General features: G+C 35.1%; 1 protein-coding gene across 1 annotated transcript in view; it reads left to right on the forward strand.

The window, feature by feature from the left end:
- Agxt (Alanine-glyoxylate aminotransferase) overlaps positions 1 to 22366 on the forward strand; it is a 137986-nt gene that overhangs the window by 72238 nt on the left and 43382 nt on the right. The window contains exons 4-5 of the mRNA XM_090399160.1: positions 2488 to 2728; positions 20645 to 20809. Of these exons, the coding sequence (XP_090255286.1) occupies positions 2488 to 2728; positions 20645 to 20809 (406 nt within the window). The remainder of the gene's footprint in view (positions 1 to 2487; positions 2729 to 20644; positions 20810 to 22366) is intronic.

The following is a 22366-nucleotide window of genomic DNA, read 5'->3' on the forward strand; positions in this document are numbered from 1 at the left end:
TTGGATAAAAATGGAAATAGAGTGACTGATGCAAAGGACATGAGTTATTCAGTGAACACTTTATTGGGATTTTTCATCCTAGAGAAGTAGGTTTTAATACTAGAGGGATAGGGCAGGTTCGAGGTTTAGAAGTGCAAGGAGAGAGTGTGGTTCAAACACCGAGTAATCTGGATGTCAATAAAGCAATTGGACTGGATGGGATTTTGCTACAGATTTTGAGAGAATATGTTAAAGAACTGACAGCTCTATCGATCTGACTTTTCGATGCAAGTCTGGCCAAGGGAAACGTACCCAGTGAGTGGAAGGAGGGTAAGATAGTCCCATTGCATAAGGGTGGTAGTGGACTGGAAGTATCAAACTATAGACCAATTTGTATTTCATCAGTGGAGTCTGAATGTTAATATCTTCAAGAAATTAGTGAGGGATCATTTACAGCATTGGGCAGATGAGGGTAATGTTATCTGTTAGAGTCACCATGGATTTGTTAAGGGGGGCACTCTTGTTTTAGTTATATGATTGCCTTTTATAATAAAGTGACAAGAGTGGTTGATGAGGAAAAGGATGTTCTGCCATTTTTTTTTTTGGATTTTACAAAGGCATTTGACAGGCATCACATTATATAGCAGATATTTAAGCTGATATTTAGTTGCAGCACATGAGTTTAGATGTCAAATTAGTGAACTGGATTCGGGATTGGCTATCTAATAGGTATCAGATAGCCAATATCAGAGAGTTGTGTATGAGGGAGTGGTATCAAGGAACTAGAAGGTTACAAGTGGGATCCCACAGGGTTCAGTACTGGGACTTATACTGCTTAAACTTTATATCAATGACATTGTCAATGGATTGCAAGGGGGGGGGATATTCAATTGTTTTGCAGATGATATGAAGCTGGGAAGGGTTATTACTGGTAGTGCAGATGTGATGGCCCTTCAAGAGGATTTGAATAAATTGGAGATAGATGGTAAAATGAATAGGGGATGTCAGTTTAATTCAGCTCAATATAAAGTCTTGAAGTTTGGGATACATCGATGGGAGGCTGCATACTCTTTTGGAGGAACTGTACTGGAGGAAGTGGGGGAAGGCAAGGGATCTGGGGGTGGTGATTGATAGAAAGCTGAAATTCAGGGAACATGTTGCAAAGGTGGTGAAGGTAACTCAGAGGATTGTTGCAATACTGAGAAGTACGCTGACTTGCAGAGATAAAAGAGTTGTCATTCCATTGTCTAAACCCCCATTAAGACTACACTTGGCCTATTGTGTTCAAATTTGTTACCCAGGATTTGAAGGGGATAAAATAACTATGGAAAAAGTGCAGTGATGGATGACAAAGATGTTTCAGGACTGTACAATGTTAGTTATGAAGCTAGGCTGAGAGAATGTGGACTGCAGTGTTTGGTAGATAAAAGAACGAGAGGTGATATGTTTGAAACTTTTAAACTGTTGAGAGATAGTTACAGGGTTGACACTTTGGGAGGTTCTTTCATTTGGTGGAACAGGGGAAAGAAGCGAGGACAAGGGCCATCCCTGGAAGAAGTTATGGAAAGGAAGTTGTGAACAAGAGGGTGAGGAGCGGTTTCTTTTTACAGAGGATGGTTGAACTATGGAATGCATTGCCTGATAGAGTGGTGAGAACACGAATGGTCAGCAAGTTCAAGGAGTGGTATAATAAACTTTGTGTTTTCTAAGATTAGTTTCCCATGATGAATCTTGTGACTCCATGGAGACCTGAATCATAATAATAATATTATTACATTGTGCTTCTGGTAGGGTGCCATGTAATTTCATTTTCAGTTATCCAACCCTCCAGTTATCTGACCAGTAAACTGTTCTCTTTTGCTGTGGTTGGATAATTGAGAGATATACTGTGTTTCTAAAGATAACCAAAATTCAATGAAATTCATCCAGCCATAGTGGAGATCATATATGTCTGTGGACAAAATGAAACAGTATAGACCTCCCACCAATGAGTCCTTTGAGTCTATGGAAGTCAAATAATAATAATCATTATATTTGGATAAAGGATTAAACAAGAATATAATTTCTTGGTATTTTTAATTTAATTTAGAATCAAGTGAAAAAACTTTCTACATTCATGTGTGGATTTTACATACATGCACACACACACACACACACACACACACACACACACACACACACACACACACACACACACACACACACACACACACACACACACACACACACACACACAATGTAATAATTTATTGTAATTTAAATGGAATGTTATTTCATTTTCTAGTCAAGAGCCCTGCAAAACAACAAATTGAATTAAGAGCATATGCAATATTATCAGATATAACATGCTGGTTTTATGGTTTTTAATTGTTTCAGCTGTAATTCCAGCCAACCCTGTGAACTGTTTAGTTCTGGACATGATCATATTCTACATTACTTTAAGATGATTAAGTAAGAAAAGTGTTATGGAATACCATTTCTGTTCATTAAAACTTTCTATTTATTTAGGTTTTGATATTTTCCAATGGTGCATATGGTAAAAGAATGGATACAATTTGTAGGCGAGCTGGAATACAATCAAGATTAGTTCCTTTATCAGAGAAAAAAGAAGTTAGTGCTGACACAGTTGAAAAAGTGCTGAAAGAAGATAACAGTTATACAAGTGTTGCTGTTGTACATTGTGAAACCAGTACTGGGATCATTAACAGCATTGAGGACATAGGACGTGTAGTGAAACTATATTGCCCTGGTAAGAAATACTTCTCTATTTAATTATTATTATTTTCATAATAATTCTTATTATTTTTATAACTCATTTTCATAAAAGAGTTAAGAAATATATTGATAATTAGGAAGACTCTTTGTGCAAACTGTCAGCTAATTTAATTAGCTGACAGGTTTCACACTTTCCTTCAGTTGGTGAGAGTGATCATGATTAGATGTTGAAAGTTTTGTGGCACGCCACTAGATACAGGCCTTCTGCTGGACTCTACTTCTCAATAAACTGCTCTCTGATATTTCTCCATTAACCACCCTCTTCACTAACTTTATATCCATCCCCATGTGCTACAATTTATTTATTAAAATTCCATGTGGTATCCTGTCAAAAGCTTTTGCAAAGGCTAGCAGTGTCACTGCCATTTTATTATAAAATGTGTGCATGTTGCTGAGGCATGATCTACCCTTCACAAAACTATGTTGCACCCCTCCCCCCTTCCATAGTATACCATGTCTATCCATTCCTGTAATTTGCTACATCAGTCTTGGAGCATCCTTCACCCCCTTATTACTAACCCAGAGCTGAGACTTAGATTAAATAACGTGGTCAAAGGCAGTGCCAACTCACTAGCGCCTTCTCATAAAACTTGAGCTGTTCTACCATCTAATCCCATAACTGAATTCACATCAAGATTCTCTAATATCTGAGAAATTCTGAGATGAAGCAAAAGATCAGGAGAGTGGTATTAAAGAGACAGACCTGCTTGACAGTGGAAACAATAGTAGTGTGAGAGCTGAAGAGAGAATGGGGAGGCCCAAGTGGACAGGAAGACATGGCATAAGGACAGTGGATGTTGAAAGTGGCAGTGAATATGTATGGAGATGATTGTCATGGAGATGGAGTATATTGCGATATGGGTGGGGAAGTTATGACTGAGCAAATATATGTGGTAGGCAGTGATAAAGGTGATTGGACAAGGGCAGGTGTGGTGGGAAAATCACAACCAACAAGTAGATTGGATAGGACTGGTTATAGACCTAAAAGTGAACTGCTGTGTTTGTTTACAATGTCAGAAGTATCAGAAATAAGGGAGATGAAATGGTTTCACTGGTTTAGTTTATTCGCTCCAAAATCATTGGAATAAGTGAAACATGGTTGAACAAAGATGTCATTATGGGAATAGAAATGGAAGAACGGTGTGTTTCGTGAGGATAGAAAGGAGGGGAAGTGCTGGTGATGATAGCAGGAGAATTATGTCCACATAAAATAGATATGAAAGAGGGAAATATTGGCAATGGTTATGGGGCAGTTTGGTGTAAAGTGGAGGTCGACATGAAGACATTTAGGTGGATGTTGCTATAGGCCAAGGAATGTTCAGGGTGGTGATGAAGAAATGTATATGCAACTTGGATTAGTACAAAGGGAGAGTAATTATTACAGGTGATTTTAATTATGGCAGTATAGATTGGAATGAAGAGATAGCATTTGGGAATAAGGAAAACGAATTTCTCAAGTTCTTGAGGGATAACTATCTCAGGCAGCATATAAAGGAGGGCACATGAGGATCGAGAGTTTTAGATCTGATCATTTCATCAGATGATGTAATTGTGAGTGGGGTTTCACACTTTCCTTCAGTTGGTGAGAGTGATCATAATCATTCTCACCAACTCTGATCACCTGGGTTGTGGCTAGCCATATGCAGACTTCTGTGAGGAAAGGATATATGTGGAATTACAAGGCTGGTGATTATGACAAGTTTAGGAGACAGCTTGGAGTTATAGCATGGAATGAGGAGTTGAGCAATAAGGCAATAAATGGTGCTTGGGAGCTGACAAAGAAATACATAACAGCATCAATGTGTGAATGTATTCTGAAGGCCAAAAGGCTAAATAAGGTAGGTGTAAAATGGATGAATGAGGGGGGGGGGCTTTAGCATGAAATCTGGAAGAAGAAAGTACTTTGGAGGCAGTAACAAGATCAATAATGGGAATAATCAGTTACTTGAGGGGTATAAAGAACAAGCTAGGAGAGTGACTCAGTTAGTAAGGAAAACAAAAGTGCAGTATGAGCAGAAATTGGCAAATCAGGCAAAGAAAAATCCTAGAATTTTTTAGATATGTGGCAAGTAGAAGGAAGAATGATTATGGTAAGATGATGTTAATGGATTAAAATAGTAGAATGGTAACTGTTGCAGAAGACATTGTTGAGGTATTCAGCGATCAGGATCAGGGTGGAATTATGAGGAACTTAAGTGTTGAGGATATAGGAGAGGATGACTTAATTGTGAGTGAGCAGGAGATATTTGAGTTAATAAAATAACCTTGATGTCAATATGGCAATGGGATTTGATTGCATATCACCATGCATCCTAAGGGAATGTTCCAGGGAATTGAAACCAGCATTGGCATTCCTGTTTAATAAGAGTCTTACAACAGCACAGTTTCCAAGGAAGTGCTTGGAAAAGAAGGTAAAATTATTCCACTGCATGAAGGTGGCGATAAGACTGTGGATTCAAATTATAGTCAATCTGTATATCTGGAGTTGGGGCAAAGGTATACTAGAGAGAGAGATTGGTGAGGAGTAGAATACAGAAATGGGTTGATAACAGCAGTATTCTCTGTGGTTATCAGCACGGATTTTTTAAAGGGAGATCATGTTTTACTAACTTACTTACTTATGTACTATAACAAGGTGACAAATACCTTGGACAAGAGAGATGCATATACAATGGTGTACTTGGATTTTGCAAAAGCTTTTGATAGACTACCATATGACAAGCTGTTAAATAAATTGAAACAGATGGGATTGGATAACAGACTTCTGAGTTGGATCAGTGACTGGCTGTCAGATAGGTATCAGAAAGTTGTATATGAGGTTGCAGTATCCCAAAAGAGGAAGGTCACTAGGTGTGTGCCGCAGGGGTCAGTTTTGGGACCATTGTTGTTCAGTTTGTATATTAATGATATTGGGATTGGTTTAACTAGTGATATGCAGAATTGGGGAGAACAATGCAGAAGCAAGTGGATATTATGGCCTTAGAAGGACTTGAATAGATTGCATGAATGGGTAAGTGGAACTGTCAGTTCAGTGTTGCAAAGAATAAGGCTTTGAAATTTGGTAAGCAACAATGGAATGCAAAGTATACACTTGGTGGGGTAACTTTAAAGGAGGTAGAGGAGATGAGAGATCTGGGAGTGGTGGTGGACAAGGATCTGAAATTCAGGGGCCACATTGCACAAGTTGTGAAGATGTTAAATTAGATAATGGCAATGATGTGGAGGACCCTGACATGCAGAAATAAATGCAGTAAATAATGATCAAGGCCTTGATCAGGCCTCATATGGATTATTGTGGACAGATTTGGTTTCCAGGTTTTCATGATGAGGATATCTTAGAAATGATCCAGAGAAATTCACAAAGGTAGTCAGTGGTCTTTTGAATGTGGAGTACGAGGACAGATTGAGTTGACATGCAAGAAATTTTTCATAGAATGGGAGGAGTCAGGAAAAGGTTCTTTGCATGGAGAGTGGTTGGTGAGTGGAATGCATAGCCTGAGTGTGTTATGAATGTAGACACATTGAATCAGTTTATGGCCACAGTTGGATGAGCATTGTGAGTGATAGTGTGCATCTTCCACGATGAGTCTCTGACTCCATGAAGGTCAGATGTTAATAATAATAATAATAATAATAATAATAATAATACAGTAGTGAACCAGCCAAGTTTTTGTCCAGTTTTTTGGTTTTGGTTTTAGTTCACTATTTTGGCTGAGTGCTGTGTGTTTTAACAGTCTCTACAATGTTTATTAATAGCAGAGCCCAGCCTAGAGGTATTTTCACCTGAGGCAGGAGGATACATTTTCACCCCTATGTATATAGTTTTTTATTTCTAATAAGTATTAAATAAAAATAAATAAATAAATGATTTTGGGAACAAAATAAATTTATTAATTATTAAATAAAACAGTCACAGAATGCAGTAATAGTACAATAGTAGTAGGAACATAAAATTACACATATTAAAAATAAAATCACATCAACCTTAACAAAAGAAAAACAAAATAAGTATTACAATACATGAGATAAATTAGAATATTACAAATTTTTCAGTAATTAAATTTAATAATAGAGACAAAATAATATTAATAATACTTATATAAATAAATGCCCAATATAAAATATTTTTTTTAAAGTTTTACTTTTCTTGCTTTTAGTGAAGTCAATTCATCAATTATTTTATCAAAATTAAATTGTTTGTAAATTCCTGTTGGATTGATAAAATTGCCATATTTGACAATTTTTCCTAAGCAAGTTAGGACTATTCTCAATGCAACTTCTAAATTTGGATAGGACAGAACTAAAATATATTCATGAATCGTTTTTAAAAGATCTAAACTTGTAGCTGCTTTAAGGTCTGGAATTAACGTCATTGCCTGACTTTGGAAACTGATTATTTCTGATAATAATTCTACAGAATTTATATCATTTGGATATTTACGGGATAAATCACAAGCTGCTTTTTTTTAAATTTTCTGTATCCATTGACTTTAATTTTTCATCATCATCAACATCATCAAATTCCTGACATGTACCCTCAAGGGGTGTACAGGATATGATAGTACTACATGAAAAATTTACATCATTACTAACTTCCTATCTACAATTTTCCTCCAAATCAGTCTGTTACTTGTCAAGACTCCAACCTTATCAGATCTTATATTTCTATTATCTAAGGCACTTTGTAGTAGGAACATATATCAATCCACCTATATCTTGGTCTTCCTCTGGGTCATTTTCCTGCCAACCTGGCAGAGAACACCTATTTTGCTAATCTATCCTCGCCTATTCTGTTCAAGTGACCATACCACCTGAGATTAGCTCTGCTAATGCATTCCTGGATGCTGACAATGTCAAGTTCTTTCCTAATATCCTCGTTTTTAATATGATATTGCCATTGATACCATCTGTTCACACCTCTAATCTTTCTCAGGACTCTCATATCTGCGGTCTCTAGTCCTTGGTCAAGTGTTTTACTTCTGACCCAGCTCTCAGATCCATAAGTTAAAACTGGTTTGAACACTGTCTTGTATATAGTTAATTTAGTGTTCCAACTAATTTCGCTCTTATTCCATATGAATTTATTCAATTGACTTCCTACCATACCAGCTTTGTTGATTCTGTTGTCTATTTCCATGTTTAATTTACCATCTTCACTAAAAATGGTACCTAAGTAGCTGAAATGTTTTACTTGTTCCACAGGTTCCCCATTCAAAATTCAGTTGACATTTTCAATGATTCTACCTATTTTCATTGTCTTTGTCTTTTTATTGCTGACCTTCATACCATATTTATTACAACAGTTATTCAATTTAGTCAGGGAATCTTGCAAACTTGTAGCGGATTTATTTTGAAGTATAACATCGTCTGCATAAAGCAAAGAGCTAACATTAACATCTCCAATTTTGATATCATGTTTAATACCACTTTCCTTCATAATATGATCCAAATAGATAATGTACATCCTTGTCTCACACCAGATTTAACATTAAATCATCATCCTGTACATCCTTCAATTCTAACTGCTGACTTGAAACTCAAATAAAGACTAAGTATTGCTTAATGTAATGCCCCATTGACACCATATAACTGTAGGGTATTGACTTGCTTCTCTCTCTTGGCACTTTGTCGTATGCCTTTTCCAGATCATCAAAACTTAAATACAGATCTTTGTTATATTCCCATGCTTTCTCAACTATTTCTCGTAAAGTGAAGATCTGATTCTGACAGCCTCTGTTTGGCCTCTGAATCCAGCTTGTTCTTCACCAAGTTTTTCTTCCACAATTCTTCTCAACCTTTTCTCAAGTATACTTGCATATATCTTACCAGGAACAATCACTAGGAAAATACCTCTGTAATTCTCACATTCAGTTTTATTTCCCTTTTTATATATGGGTACTATTAGAACGCTACTCCAATCCACTCTGCTATTTAGATCCCCAACAAGGACCAACTTTTCCTTTTTCATTGTGTCAGTAGCTTTCTCTAGAGTCTCAAAAAATTCGTCCACTTCTACATTAGTAGAGCCTTCTATGGATCATAGGCACAAATAAGTCTCATTGTCCAGTTTCCCATTCTAATATTTGCCCACATCACTCTACTTGAGACTGTCTGCCATTCAAGAAAATTAGCCTCATATTTAGTGTTGAATACTATGGCTACCCCTTCTTTTCCTTGATTGTCATTGCCTAAATATTACATTTTGTATTTATTGCTCAGAAAGATCTCACCAGTGTTTGGCTTTTTTGTTTCAGTCACCTTTATTATGTCGATCTGGTACTTATCTAATTCTTCAGCTAGCTCCATTTCTTTGCCATTCAGGCTTCTTATGTTGATAGTACCAATCTTTAACTCTGGTGATGTTGAGTTGGGGGTGTGCTTTCAGATTTGTTCCAGTAGCTGACTTTTCACTGTTCACCCTGTTTCCCCTGGCGTAAACAACAGGGCTGTTGTTTAGCCAGGCGACACCTCAGCCGGCATGAAATTTTATCATGTTGTACCATCATTTTGTATATTGGTTTAAGTAAATAAGAATAGAATTTGGTCGGCTAAATCCCAAATTGCTAGCCCATCCTCGTTTGTTCAGTATCCAGGTAGATACCCAACAGGGTGCACCACAAGAAGGTGAGGATTGGACATTAGGTCAGAAGCCCTGGTCGGTTCTCCACATTCCTTTAAAGGCTATGTGGAGGTCTCCTCTCAGTTATACAACTTTAATTTTTCACCTGTTAAAAATTCGAAGTCAGGCAAAATCCCATATATTTTTCATATCTCTCTCTCTAAGTTATGTTATTAAAATATCTATTACTTCTTTCATTTCTGCTGTAAATAAATATTTATTATTATAAGGAACTGATTGCTGAGATTGATCATCTAATTTAATAATTTGGCTTCGTTTGTTTTCAAAATCTGTAGACAATCCCATTTCTGAAGCCAAATTTTCACTCTTAGAAAAAATATTTTCTCATGTTGTCTCTCATTTGCTGCAAGGAATTAGATAATCCTTCTATTAAACATGAAGCTTTAATTATAGCTATCGTTTTTGATTGCAAAGCTTTTGTTTATTTTATCAACTTCTTGCAATATTAAATTCCATGTAGATAACGTACATAGGAATTTAAAATTTATTTGTTTCAATATGATTTTAATTTCAGCACATTGTAATGATTGCTCGTTTTTCAAATCAATTAATATCTTATACACTTGGGGTATTTGTTGGTGCAATTCCTTGATGGCATTTGCTCTTGAGGCCCATCATGTGTCTGTATGACCTTTTAAAGTTGTTTTTAATATAGACATTAGTTTATCCCATCTAGTCGTCGAATTCACAAAAAACTTATAAAGTCTCTGAACGATTCCGAAAAATGTGATCATGTTAGCATTTGAAGAAGCAGCATTTTTACAAACCAAATTAAGGCTGTGAGCCGCAGAAGGAATGTACATAGCTTGTTTATTTTTTTGAGAAATTATGGCTTGTACTCCATTATAAACACCCACCATGTTCGCCCCCATTGCCATATCCTTGTCCTCTAAAGTTTAGAATGTTGAGTCCATCTTTTTTCTAATTTATTGACAATTTCATAGGCTAAACCGCTACCAATTTTTCTTTTATCGCTATAAAATCTATAAAGCTTTCTTCAATCGTAATAGAATCGTTCCTAATAACTACATATCGAATAATTTGGCGCATTTGTTCATGATGCAATACATCAGGTGTGCAGTCAAACATCACGGAAAAGTATTTCGATTCTTTAAAGAAAGAATTTCAGTTCGAACATGGTTTCCTAAGAGCAAAAGAAATTTGCCTTGAATCTTATTAGATAAGTATGAAACAGACCCCTTCTTATGATTAGCAACATGTTCTGCAATGATCATATTGTATCGGCTTATTAATTCAATCAAGTTTAGAAAAATTCCTGCATTCGGATTACCAATAATTTCTTGCGTACCTCTAAGAGGAACTATTCTTTGCACAAAATAAAATTACATCCAACACAACACATTGAATATTTTGCCATCTTTCCTTTTCTGTCTGTATTGCTTTTTGCAACAAATCATCTATAAAACCACCAGTTTTAAGTTTCTTTTCAAAGCATTTCCAATGGAGATATGCGTCGCAATGAAATACAGAATTTTCATGATCGGAAATTCAATTTAGATTTTTCCAATCATTAATCCTCGGCTTTGATTGCAAATGGCAGAATTTGTTTTACCTCCTTTACCAAAAAGGATACATGGAAAACAAAATATCGACATAGATATTTTTGAAAAAATGAGCCAGTTCCGATGGACTCGCTCTCCATTGGAACATTTTTTAAAAAACCATTCCTTTGAAAATCTCCTGCCATCCTCTGAAGCAGATTCCCAAAAATCTGCATCTTCTCCTTGTTCTGGTCCATGTTCAATTGGAACACATCTAATTTTATTCGTAATAGATGGCCATGAAGGAAGATCGTTGAAATTAATAGAATTAAATACCTCTTTTTCTTGTTCTGTTGAGTTTTCTCGTATTTCAATTTCTTCTTCTTCAACTTCCCTTCCTTTTTCTTGATCTTCAATGGTAGTGTTTTCGTCAAAATTAATCGTCTTTTCTTGAGCCTCGACTAGTATCTCGAGTGAACTGCTTATGTTTGAAGTACTCAGTTTTTCTAGACAATTTTGCAACTGTATTACACTGTGTTTATTTGTTTCATTTCTCAATTTTCTTCTTTTCCTTTATTCAGCACCACTGAGTTTTCTTGACACCGTTAGTTCATCTGAAAAAGAAAAATTATATATTTGTAATGTAATCACTTTTGATTACATTACAAATAAAAATGGAAAATAATATTGCAGTCGTAATATAATGTAACATACAATGAAACATTTTTACAAATTTATATAATAGAAAACTTACCTTAAGTTTAATGTATTTAAAATAATACCTTCTGCTCGCTGTCATGCTAGCACACTGCACAAATAATGCACATTAATGTACAAAGAACATGTCCAAACTCGCATACCATACCGCTTACTAGGGCGATATCGTACGAGGAAACGAGTGTATCGAGCGAGACCGTCCAACGCAAATCATTAGTTTGCTTAAAGTATTTGATGAACATTGCAAGATACATTTGGCTTTTTATTTATTTTTTATTTTGCAAGTTATTAATTTTAATTTTTCACCAATTCGCTGCCCTTTCCCATTGTTCACTTGAGGCAAGTGCCTCGTTTGCCTCATCCTTGTCTCAGCTCTGATTAATAGTGTTGTGCATTTTTAATAGTGTAAGCAAGTTGACATTCGTAGTATTTTATTCATTTTGTGTGGCTATAAAATGGGTATATCTCCAAGAAAGCTTTCCAAAATGTGTACCCTTTATCAGTGCATCCATGATGAAAGACAAATTGCCAATGAGTGTGGTGTTGATTTGGGTACTGTTAATGCAATTTTGAAGAGTCAGATAATTTTTCTCCTGAGAGAAAAAGAAAATCTGGCCAAAAAAGGAAAACTACACTTACTCAAGATCGTTTACTAGTTAACAAAAGCAAAAGGAATCCAAGATTGTCCGCTGTAGACTTAAATAGACTTGGCAGTTAGTGGGATTAACGTTTTTTACATTGACAGTCTGTCAAAGATTGCTGGAAGTAGGGAGGACTGCTTCCAGTTTGGTTATGTGAATAAATATATATTTTCTTAAAATAATTATTTTTTAGACATTCGAATATTGTGGAAAAAATGTGTTTATTTAAACAGTTATTTTGTTTCTTAAGCTTCTTAGCAGTGTCCCTCATGTCATTTTGGTTTTTGAAATGAAAAAACAATTAAAAACATTAAGTAGAAACATAAAGAAAAAGGAAAAGTTGATCCTTGTTGGTCTAACAGCAGAGCAGGAATTGATTACAAGACAAAGAATGTTTTGGGAAAACTGGGATCAAAGAGCAAAGCTAATAACACTTGTGAATGCCTGCTTGGATTTCTGTTAAGGAAATGGATTGGTCATTGTTAGCATCATGTTTCAACATGAAGATTTGTAAATTCATTTGGAGAGAAGACACAAGGAATAATAAAAGTCTCATTGACTATATTACTGTTGATAGTGATATCTTTGCACTGGTTCAGGACAAGATTATACAGAGGATTTAAAATAGGAAGTGATCATTATTTAGTTTTGATCAGGATAACATTGTCTCTTGAAAACAAGTGTAAGAAAATTTTTTAAAAAAATCAGAGTTGAGCAGCTTTTAGGTGAACTATAGAAAAATTGAAAGAGTTTGAAGGTAAGATTGAAACTTTGGGGATTCATTGGCAAACTCTGAAGAAAATATTGATTGATTGAGCCAGGAAAGCATATGGGCAAGTTGTCTTTCAGAGATAGAACATCAGAAACAAGAGAAGAAAGCATATTGAAAGTTCTGCAAGTAAGTCAGCTTTAAACAGATGACAATGATTCTTGTCTGGAATAAGTGAAATGAAATAAGCAGTGACAACCTGATGGTAGAAAATCCATTAAAAACCTTCTGGAGCAGTTGGAGTATATGATATTCAACCAGAAATGTTCAGATATGGAAGTATATAAGTTTTACATGGGTATACTGCATAATTCAGAAGGCTTGGTCAGAAGATTGAATTCCAGATGATTGGAATGGAGCTCTCATAATAAGGGAAATAAAACTTAATGTGAGAATTAAATAGGAATTTTTTTACTAGATGTTCTAAGTAAAATTTATGTAAGCATACTTGAGAAGGACCTAAGAAGAATTGTGGAAGAGAAGAACAAGTTAGGTTTAGGCCAAATAAAAGATGTCAGGATCAGATTTTCGCTTTGAGATAAATAGTGAAAAATCTTGAGAATATAGCAAGGATCTCTAACTTAAGTTTGTAGACTCATCAATCTAACAGATAAGTTTAGGTGTTGATGGTTATTCGTGACTTATTTTTCACGGTATTAACAACACCACACAATTTTATCAAAGAGATGTTTTATTAACTTATATTTCGCTGATTTTCAACTCAGCATCATCAGAGCACAAACACACTTGTATATGCGACATGAGTGAGTGAAACAATATAATTGCAAAAGACAAAAGATCTAAAGTCCTATTTTTGGCACCCCTCTAATGAAAAAAAAAAAAAAAAGACAGCTATGCAGGAGTTTTCCTCAGGATAACAGTCTACAGTCTCCCAAATTTTTGGCAAAATAATGCAACCATATTTGTTAAGGTTGGGAGAATTCTTCAAAGCCATTGCTGATTCAAAAAATAATCTTTCAGATCTATAACGATTCCTAAATAGCACATTCGTTTTCCTCAATCTAATCCTGTGTGAAGGAGTATCCAAAGTGTGGTCTGCCAGTCCTGACTTGCCATAGTAAGAGTAGCGAATGTATCTTTCATATTCTTTCAGGCAGATGTTAACTGATCTTCCTGTTTGCCCATAATAGGCCAAGTCACAGTCACAAGGAACTTCATACACTCCTGGGTGTGCTAAAAGGTGAAGTTTATCCTTAGGTGAGCGGATCAGAGTTGCAAGCTTGACATGAGGTTTGAAAGTGATGCGAAGGCCATGTTTCAGCAATACTTCAGCTATCTTTTTTGATGTACCTCTGATATAGGGAATAGAAATGGTCATGTTGTATTCTTGTGTATTAGGGGAGGGCAGAGTAATGGGCCTATGTAGTATTTTATCTATTTTGTAGGGATTGTAGCCGTTTGCTAAGAATGTATGGCGCAGATATTGGAGTTCTATGGTCAGAGCTGTATCGTTAGAACAAATGGCTCTGGCTCTGTGTATAAGTGTTTTTAAAATGCCACACTGTTGGACTGGATGATGATGTGATTGTTTATGTAGGTATCTTCCTGTGTGTGTGTAGGCTTTCTGTAAATAGAAAAAGATAGTGATCAATCTGAAAAGCGGGTGACTAATGTGTCAAGAAATGGTAAACAGTTATTTGATTCTTTTTCTACTGTGAAGTGGATTTTGGGGTGTTGGCTGTTTAGGTAGGTGACAAATGCATAAAAAGTGTCTTGTCCATGGGGCCAGATGGCAAACACATCATCTACATAGTGTAACCACACTTGTGGCTTGCATGTAGCTGTGGTAAGTATTGAAGAATTCTCCCAACCTTAACAAATATGGTTGCATTAATTTGCCAAAAATTTGGGAGACTGTTATCCTAAGGAAAACTCCTGCATAGCTTTTTTTTTTTTCGTTAGAGGGTGCCAAAAATAGGATTTTAGATCTTTTTGTCTTTTGCAATTATATTGTTTCACTCACTCACTGCCACATGTACAAGTGTGTTGTGCTCTGATGATGCTGAGTTGATTATCAGTGAAATATAAGTTAATAAAACATCTCTTTGATAAAATTGTGTGGTGTTGTTAATACCATGAAAAATAAGTCATGAATTAAGTTTGTAGATCTAGAAAAAGCATATGACAAGGTGCCAGTTGAAAACTGTTCAGAACACTACAGTTATATGGGCTAAATGGAACAGAATAACGAGTGATACATAGCCTATATTTGAGTTATAAGTCAGCAGTTGGAATTGAAGGAGGTCCAGGGAGATGGTTTAATTAAACAATGAACATAATTGCCCTATTGCCTCCATAACATAATTGGAAGAACAGCAGAACATTGTACCCTTCAATTGGAAAAGAGCTGGGTTCAATTCTTGTGATGAGAAAAATCTTTATATGGGCTTTTTCAATTGAAGATGAGTTAAGATCTAGTTAAGATATTAAGTGAGCAATTCATAAAGGTATATCATCTTTGTCCATGTGACATCATGCAAAGATTGCGTGTAGTAGGAATGAAGGAAGAGGGACTGATGGTAAGCAAACAGGAGATATATGGGGAATTGAATACACTTGAAGTTAATAAAGTGGCTGGACTGGATAACTTATCCCAACATGTTTTGAGAGAATGTTCCACTAAGAACAATTGCCTTTACATGCTGATTTAACATGAATTATAATGGACCATCTTCCAAAGGAGTCTTAGGAGGGCAAAAATTGTTCTTCTTCATAAAGGAGATAAGACTGAAGCTTCAGATTATAGACCACTATGTATTCCTTGTGTTATGGTTCAAGTGTTGGAGAGTTTAGTGAGAGTTAAGATCCAGAATTGGATTGATAACAGCAACATTCTGTTTGATGACAAACATGAATTTGTTAAAGGGAGATCATGTTTTAATCTACTTATTACAGCAAGGTGATGAATATATTATACAAGGCAGATGCATATACAGTGTTATGTTTAGATTTTGCCAATGCCTGTGATAGATTGTTACTTGACAAGTTGGTAATTAAACTAGAATTGATGGGATTAGATAATAGATTAGTGTATTGGACTGGAGATTTGCTGTCTGATAAGTAGAAGGAGGAGGTAAGGGATCTGGGGGTTAACGGTATATAAGGACTTAAAATTTAGGGGTTACACTGCAAACATTGTGAGGACATCACAGATTATGGCAGTTTTGTGGAGGACATTGATATGTAGACGTAAGGAGGTTATGATTCCCTTATATGATGTTTAGATCAGATCATATACTGATTACTTCACACCTGGATTTCAAATGGATGAAGTTATAGTAGTTTCTGGTGTATTGAATGTTTAGTATAAAGAAATATTGAGGAAATTTGCAGAGTCAAGCAGATAGGAGCAGAAGGAGTGGGGGTGGGACATGATTAAGACTTGAAGATGTTTTTTGTAGAATAGGTTGCCTGGGCTAGCTATCCATTCATAGAAGCTGTATAAGGAGGATGTGAGCAGGGAAGTAGGTTTAGAATGCATGTCTAAGAGTAGTGAGTGCTGAGATGGTGAATGAGCTTAAGGCATGGTTTGATGAATTTTGTGTATGGCAGCATGGCTCCACTATGAGTCTTTTGACTTCATAGGGGTCCAATGATGATAGTAATAAATGCCAGCTTAAGCTTGTTCACATGATGGACTTAATAGGACATTTTAATTTTTTATATATTACAGTACACTTTGAAATTATTCAGAGTTGTTTTCTGTTATCTGTTCTGTTTCTGTTGTTTTTGTGACAACGATAATGATTATACATGTATTTGATAATGTCATATTTGCATTATTCAAAGAGTTCTACTGAGCGATGATATTTTTTAACAATCAGAGGGGATCTAAAGTTAAACCATAGTTATGAAACTTCAACCCACTTTGGCCATATATATTCTCTAGATTAAATTAAAATGAACTGACAAATTTTAATAGCAATCCTATTAGTTAGCATGACTTGTTTTGCAAATAAACATTATCTAACTGAAACATAAATTGTGCCACATGAACATATATTCATGAGATTTAGGACGCATTTATGTTCATGTGGGCATCCTAAATCTGAAATTTTATGAAATGCTATCTGGAGTGGAGTTATTATTAATAGATATATAATTTTGCCATGTTTTGCATCTTTATGCCCCTTCAAATGGTTTGATTGAAACAAAAATTGGATTGTCTGGATTCCAAATGCCTAATTTCATTAAAATCCACCCAGCCAGAATAAGAGGAGAAATTTGTATTGGCAGAAAAAATATTTAATTAGTGCTTATGTATTTCATCATGAAATGCATTTATTTAACCAAGAACATTTGGAGTTGATTGAATTTGATGTTACAGATATGTTATAGCTTTTAGCTGTAGAGAATTTAAACATCCCTCAGAATGGTAGAGGATTTAAACATATTACTAATAAAAATGCCAGCTAAGTCTAATCACAGTCACTCCTATTTTCTCAGTAGTTTGCTTCTTTTTTTTGTTTTTTAAACATATAACTGTCTTCTTTCTACTTTGTTGCATCAGTTAGTTTATTTCATTGAAGATACGTGACAGTAGTCAATTTTAAAAAGTTGGACCTCCTTGTCACTTTTCATGAACCTCTCTCTCTCTCTTTCCCATCTTAGTAACACACTATATACTCTGCTGCTATAATTAGGATACCAAATATCTTTACAGCTGAATGGTTTTGCCTGGAAAAGAAACCTAGGTTCAAAATTCCTTTTGTGGCATATTGAAGTTTCAATAAGTCTTTCATACACACACACACACACACACACACACACACACATATATATATATATATACACACACACATATACATACAGGATGCAGTTGATCCTAGGAATAAAAAAAGAAAAAACAAAAAAAAAAACCAGTTCCTTTTTGTAAATTAGTACAGCACTGAAAACTAGCTGTTTTTTTTGTAATACAAACTAGCTCCAGTGCATATGCATCAGTATGCATGCTGCAAATACATATTACTGATAGCCTCAGCTAGCAAAATAAACAGATACTATATTATATATAGTTAGTTCACTTAAGTGGAACATCTTAGAGATGACGACGACATGAGTATTGTTTGAAACCAATGTTATAATTTAGGCAATGTTATAATTTAGGAAAGAGGAAGGAAGTATGAGGGCGGTCTGAAAAGTTCTCGGCCTTGACCACAGATGACAACACTATCGGCAAGATTTTTTTTTTCTAAGTTTGTACATCTGTCATAAGCATCCATGTGAAATTGCAAGTCATTCTATTAAGTAGTTTGTTTTATACAGCTGTCTGAAGCAAAAATGTTGTCTGTATCCCTTGAAATGGATAAAATTGAGTATCGTAGGGTTATAAAATTTTTTCTAAAAGAAGGTTTAACACCAAAAGAAATTCATTCGAAGTTCATAAAAGTTTATGGGCACTTTTCTCGTTTGTTTTCGACAATTAAGAAATGGGCTGCTATTAATGCTATTAATTATGGGCTGCTTTTGTTTTCGACAATTAAGAAATTAAGTTTTTTGGACATCCACTTGAAGGATGTCCAAAAAGTGTAACAACACCAGAAATCATTGATCAGTGCACGATATGTATTGGATGACCAGCGAGTCAAAGTTCTTGAAATTGCTGGGACTATAGGCATTTCAAAAGAATGTGTATGATATATTTTGCATGAAGAATTGTAAATGAAAAAGCTTTGTGCAAGATGGTGCTGCGCTTGCTCACAGCAGATCAAAAACGCACTCGCATGAAAATCTCTGAACAGTGCTTGGAGCGTTTTAACAAGAATTAAACTGATTTTGTGTGTCAATTTATTACTATGGATGAGACTTGGATTCACCATTACACACCAGAATCCAAAGAGCAGTCAAAACAGTGGACAGAAGCAGTTGTTCAGTGCCAAAGAAGACAAAGTCGGTTCCATCAACAGGAAAGGTCATCGCATTGGTGTTTTGGGATGCTAAAGGCATTTTGTTTATTAATTATCTTGAAAAGGATAAAACAATAACCGGGGAATATTATTCCAATCTTTTAACCAGACTAGACGAAACAATTCGTGAGAAAAGACCTGGTTTGCAGAAGAAAAAAAATCATCTTTCATCAGGATAATACACCTGCCCACAAAGGTGTTTTTGCAATGGGAAAATTAAGGGATCTGCACTACGAATTGTTGGAACATCCACCCTATTCCCCCAGATTTGGCTCCCTCTGACTTCTGTCTCTTCCCAAAACTAAGACTCTTTCTCGCTGGTCAGCGTTTTTCTTCGAATCAAGAGGTGATTGTAGCAGATCTTACTAAGAACCACTACAGTGATAAGGGATAATGGTGCAGGAGCATCGCTGAAATAAATGTATTAGTCTTAAGGGAGATTATGTTGAAAAATAAAAATAATTTTGAAATTATAAATTCGTTTTTTCATTGTTAGGCCGAGAACTTTTCAGGCCACCCTCATACACTCCAGCAACTGGAAACTTTTTCACTTAGTAGATAGACTAATAATTCTGTCTGTCCTTTACTAATTGGCAGAAAGTTAAAGCATTTCTGGGATACACTTTATTTGCTTTCCAGTATGGCCTTTCTCTTTTTGGTGGTTACTAGTTCTTCAGGATATGACTCACCAGTGCTTGCAAAGGAGAGTCAAGGAATGTGTGAGGGATGTTGTTAGGGTAAGGATCAAAGTGTATTTTATTATAATTATCTCACCCACAAAAGGTCAGATTATTATGATGAGTAAGTGATGGTAACTATTTATTTACCTTTTGATGAACCCTTCCAGCAGCATAATAAACTCATTACAGTAATTCATCGATTATCCAACTGGCAAGGTGAGGTTGCATCACTTACTTAATGGAAGATATTCTATAGCACTTTTAGTACCTTGGGTGGTCTGAGGTTTGGATAATCAGACCACCCAATCCTACTCTAGAGGCAAAACATGATACTTTTACAAGCTGCTTCAAGTTTAAGTAAGTGATGCAATGTCACCTTGCCAGTTGGATAATCGATGGATTATTGCAATGAGTTTATTATGCTGCTGGAAGGAGTCATCAAAAGGTAAGTAAACAATTACCATCACTTACTCACCATAATAATTTAACCCTTCATTTATTAGTTATTTACTCACCATCAGTTATCCAACCCTTTAAATTATCTGAATGGATAATTTGAAGGGTTGGATAACTGAAAGTATATTTGTATGGTGCTGTACCACAAGTTATTTGACACACTAACCTGTTTGAGGGTCAGTTAATTACAGGTTCATTCATTTCAAGGTCAGATAAATGAGAAATCACTGTAGTGCATGAACCTAATATATCAGCATTCAGGTATATTAGTTCTATTCTTTCCATCATACCATAATTACATAATTAAGAAATATCCCTTTATTTTTATGTGCAGTATGCACAACTGTATGGAATTCAACATCTGTTACAGTAACATCTGTCAGAGCGAATTATCTTTGTTGAAAACTAAAGGAAGTATAATTAATTGGGTAGTCTTAATAAAAACATAAGTTGAAATGTTAAGAATTTTCTTTTTTATTATATGATGCCAATTAGACATTAATTTTTAAGTTGCCTATATATATATTATTTATTTATTTTATTTTTATTTTTGAATAGGTGCCATATATATAGTAGATGCAATGAGCAGTTTTGGTGCTGTACCAGTAAATTTAAGAACTGCAGGTGTTGATTTTCTGATAAGTTCTGCTAACAAATGTCTTGAAGGAGTTCCTGGATTTGCATTTGTTATTGCTTCTCTAAAGCAGTTACTTCAGTGTAAAGGTAAAGTAAGTAAAAAAAAACAAAAAAAAACAGCTTTTCAATTAATAGTTGCTGAGGAGAGAATGGCAAGGGGAGAGCAGTTACTGCATCACCATATTTCAGTATTGTTTGCTCTTTGTTACCCTGTCTTTCTCTCTCATGTTGGCTATTGAATTATTAACACTTGTTCCAGACCTTCATTTGGTTAATGCAAGGGGTGAACTATGTAGGGCAATTCTTGTATTATATCCACTTACTGTCCATTCTTCTCAATAGCTAACAACCAACCTTTTCTTTCTTTGTTTAGAATCATCATACAAGAGGGGACATGATAGTACAAGTTCTCTGGTTGTACATTGCCTCAACTAGGTCAGTTTGTAACACTTCACTTGGCTTACTTAGAGCTAATGCCAGTAATTTTGCCTGCAAAGCCTCCACCACATGTGCCAAACATTGCATCCACTTTTACTGACTCTGTAACATAGTGTAACATAAAGTTATTGATAGCGTAACATAAAGTATCTTGATTTTAGTTTCTCTGGCATTGATATTTATGCCATATACATCTCATAACTTTCTCAGAAGTCTACATATATTGGGTATCTGCTTGTATATGCTCCATTGGAAAAATATGTTTATATGTGCTGTCAGTGTCAAGTGAAAATATTCATAATTCATTTAATATATATGTAAATGTAAATAAGCAAAATAGGTTCAAGATTTAGACAGCATTCCTTTTTTTTTGTTGTTGTATCTACATTCAGATTAATTTTATTCAAATTAAGCAAATGCTTACTCAATTGTAGTGTTGTATTGGCATAAGCTTGTTTTCTTAGTATATGAATTAGCTTAGTGTAATTATATACTTGAACATACATGATGAAAAGACTTTTTAATAGTGTTATTTGAAAAATACAATTATCCTGCAAAGACAAGTTGAACATCGGATTATGTTATTCTTATCACAATGTAATATTACTAACGTAATCCGATCTTCAACTTGTCTTTGAAGGATAATTGTATTTTTTTATTGTAACAGGGTCTACCACTGTTGAGAATGTTCATCATTTTTTGATGTTTTTGTAAACTTATTTGTTTTTTTTCCAATTGAATTATTTTATGGATAACTTATATAAATTCACCCTTCATTATGGACAATAAAACAAAGAAACCGCAAACTACTCCTTTTAGTTTTGTGAAGGTAAGGGATCAGAATATGCTAAAAGCATAGAAGAAAAGAATTCTAGTGTAGGAAGTGGATGAGATTTGGGAGTGATGGTTGAAAAGTTCAGAGGGCATATTGCAATTGTAGCAAAGACTGCACATCAAAGCACCGTTATGATAAGAAGTACACTAACATGTAGGGATAAAGAGATGGTTGTGCCATGGTATAAAGAACTGGTCTTTTTTCTGTTCCTATTTTCATAGTTTTGGTCCTTGGACTGTTGTACTTGGATTTGGTTGCCTGGTTTTCACTGTGATGTGGTAACATAGGAGAGGGCTCAGAGAAGTGATTAAGACAATATCAGGACTCTAGAATAGCTGTGGAGACTGAAGAAATGTGGATTACAGAGTTAG

Source organism: Typopeltis vanoorti, chromosome 10 (genome assembly GCF_054136105.1).
Source record: "Typopeltis vanoorti isolate ZY-2024b chromosome 10, IOZ_Tvanoo_1.0, whole genome shotgun sequence".
Lineage (NCBI taxonomy): Eukaryota > Metazoa > Arthropoda > Arachnida > Uropygi > Thelyphonidae > Typopeltis > Typopeltis vanoorti.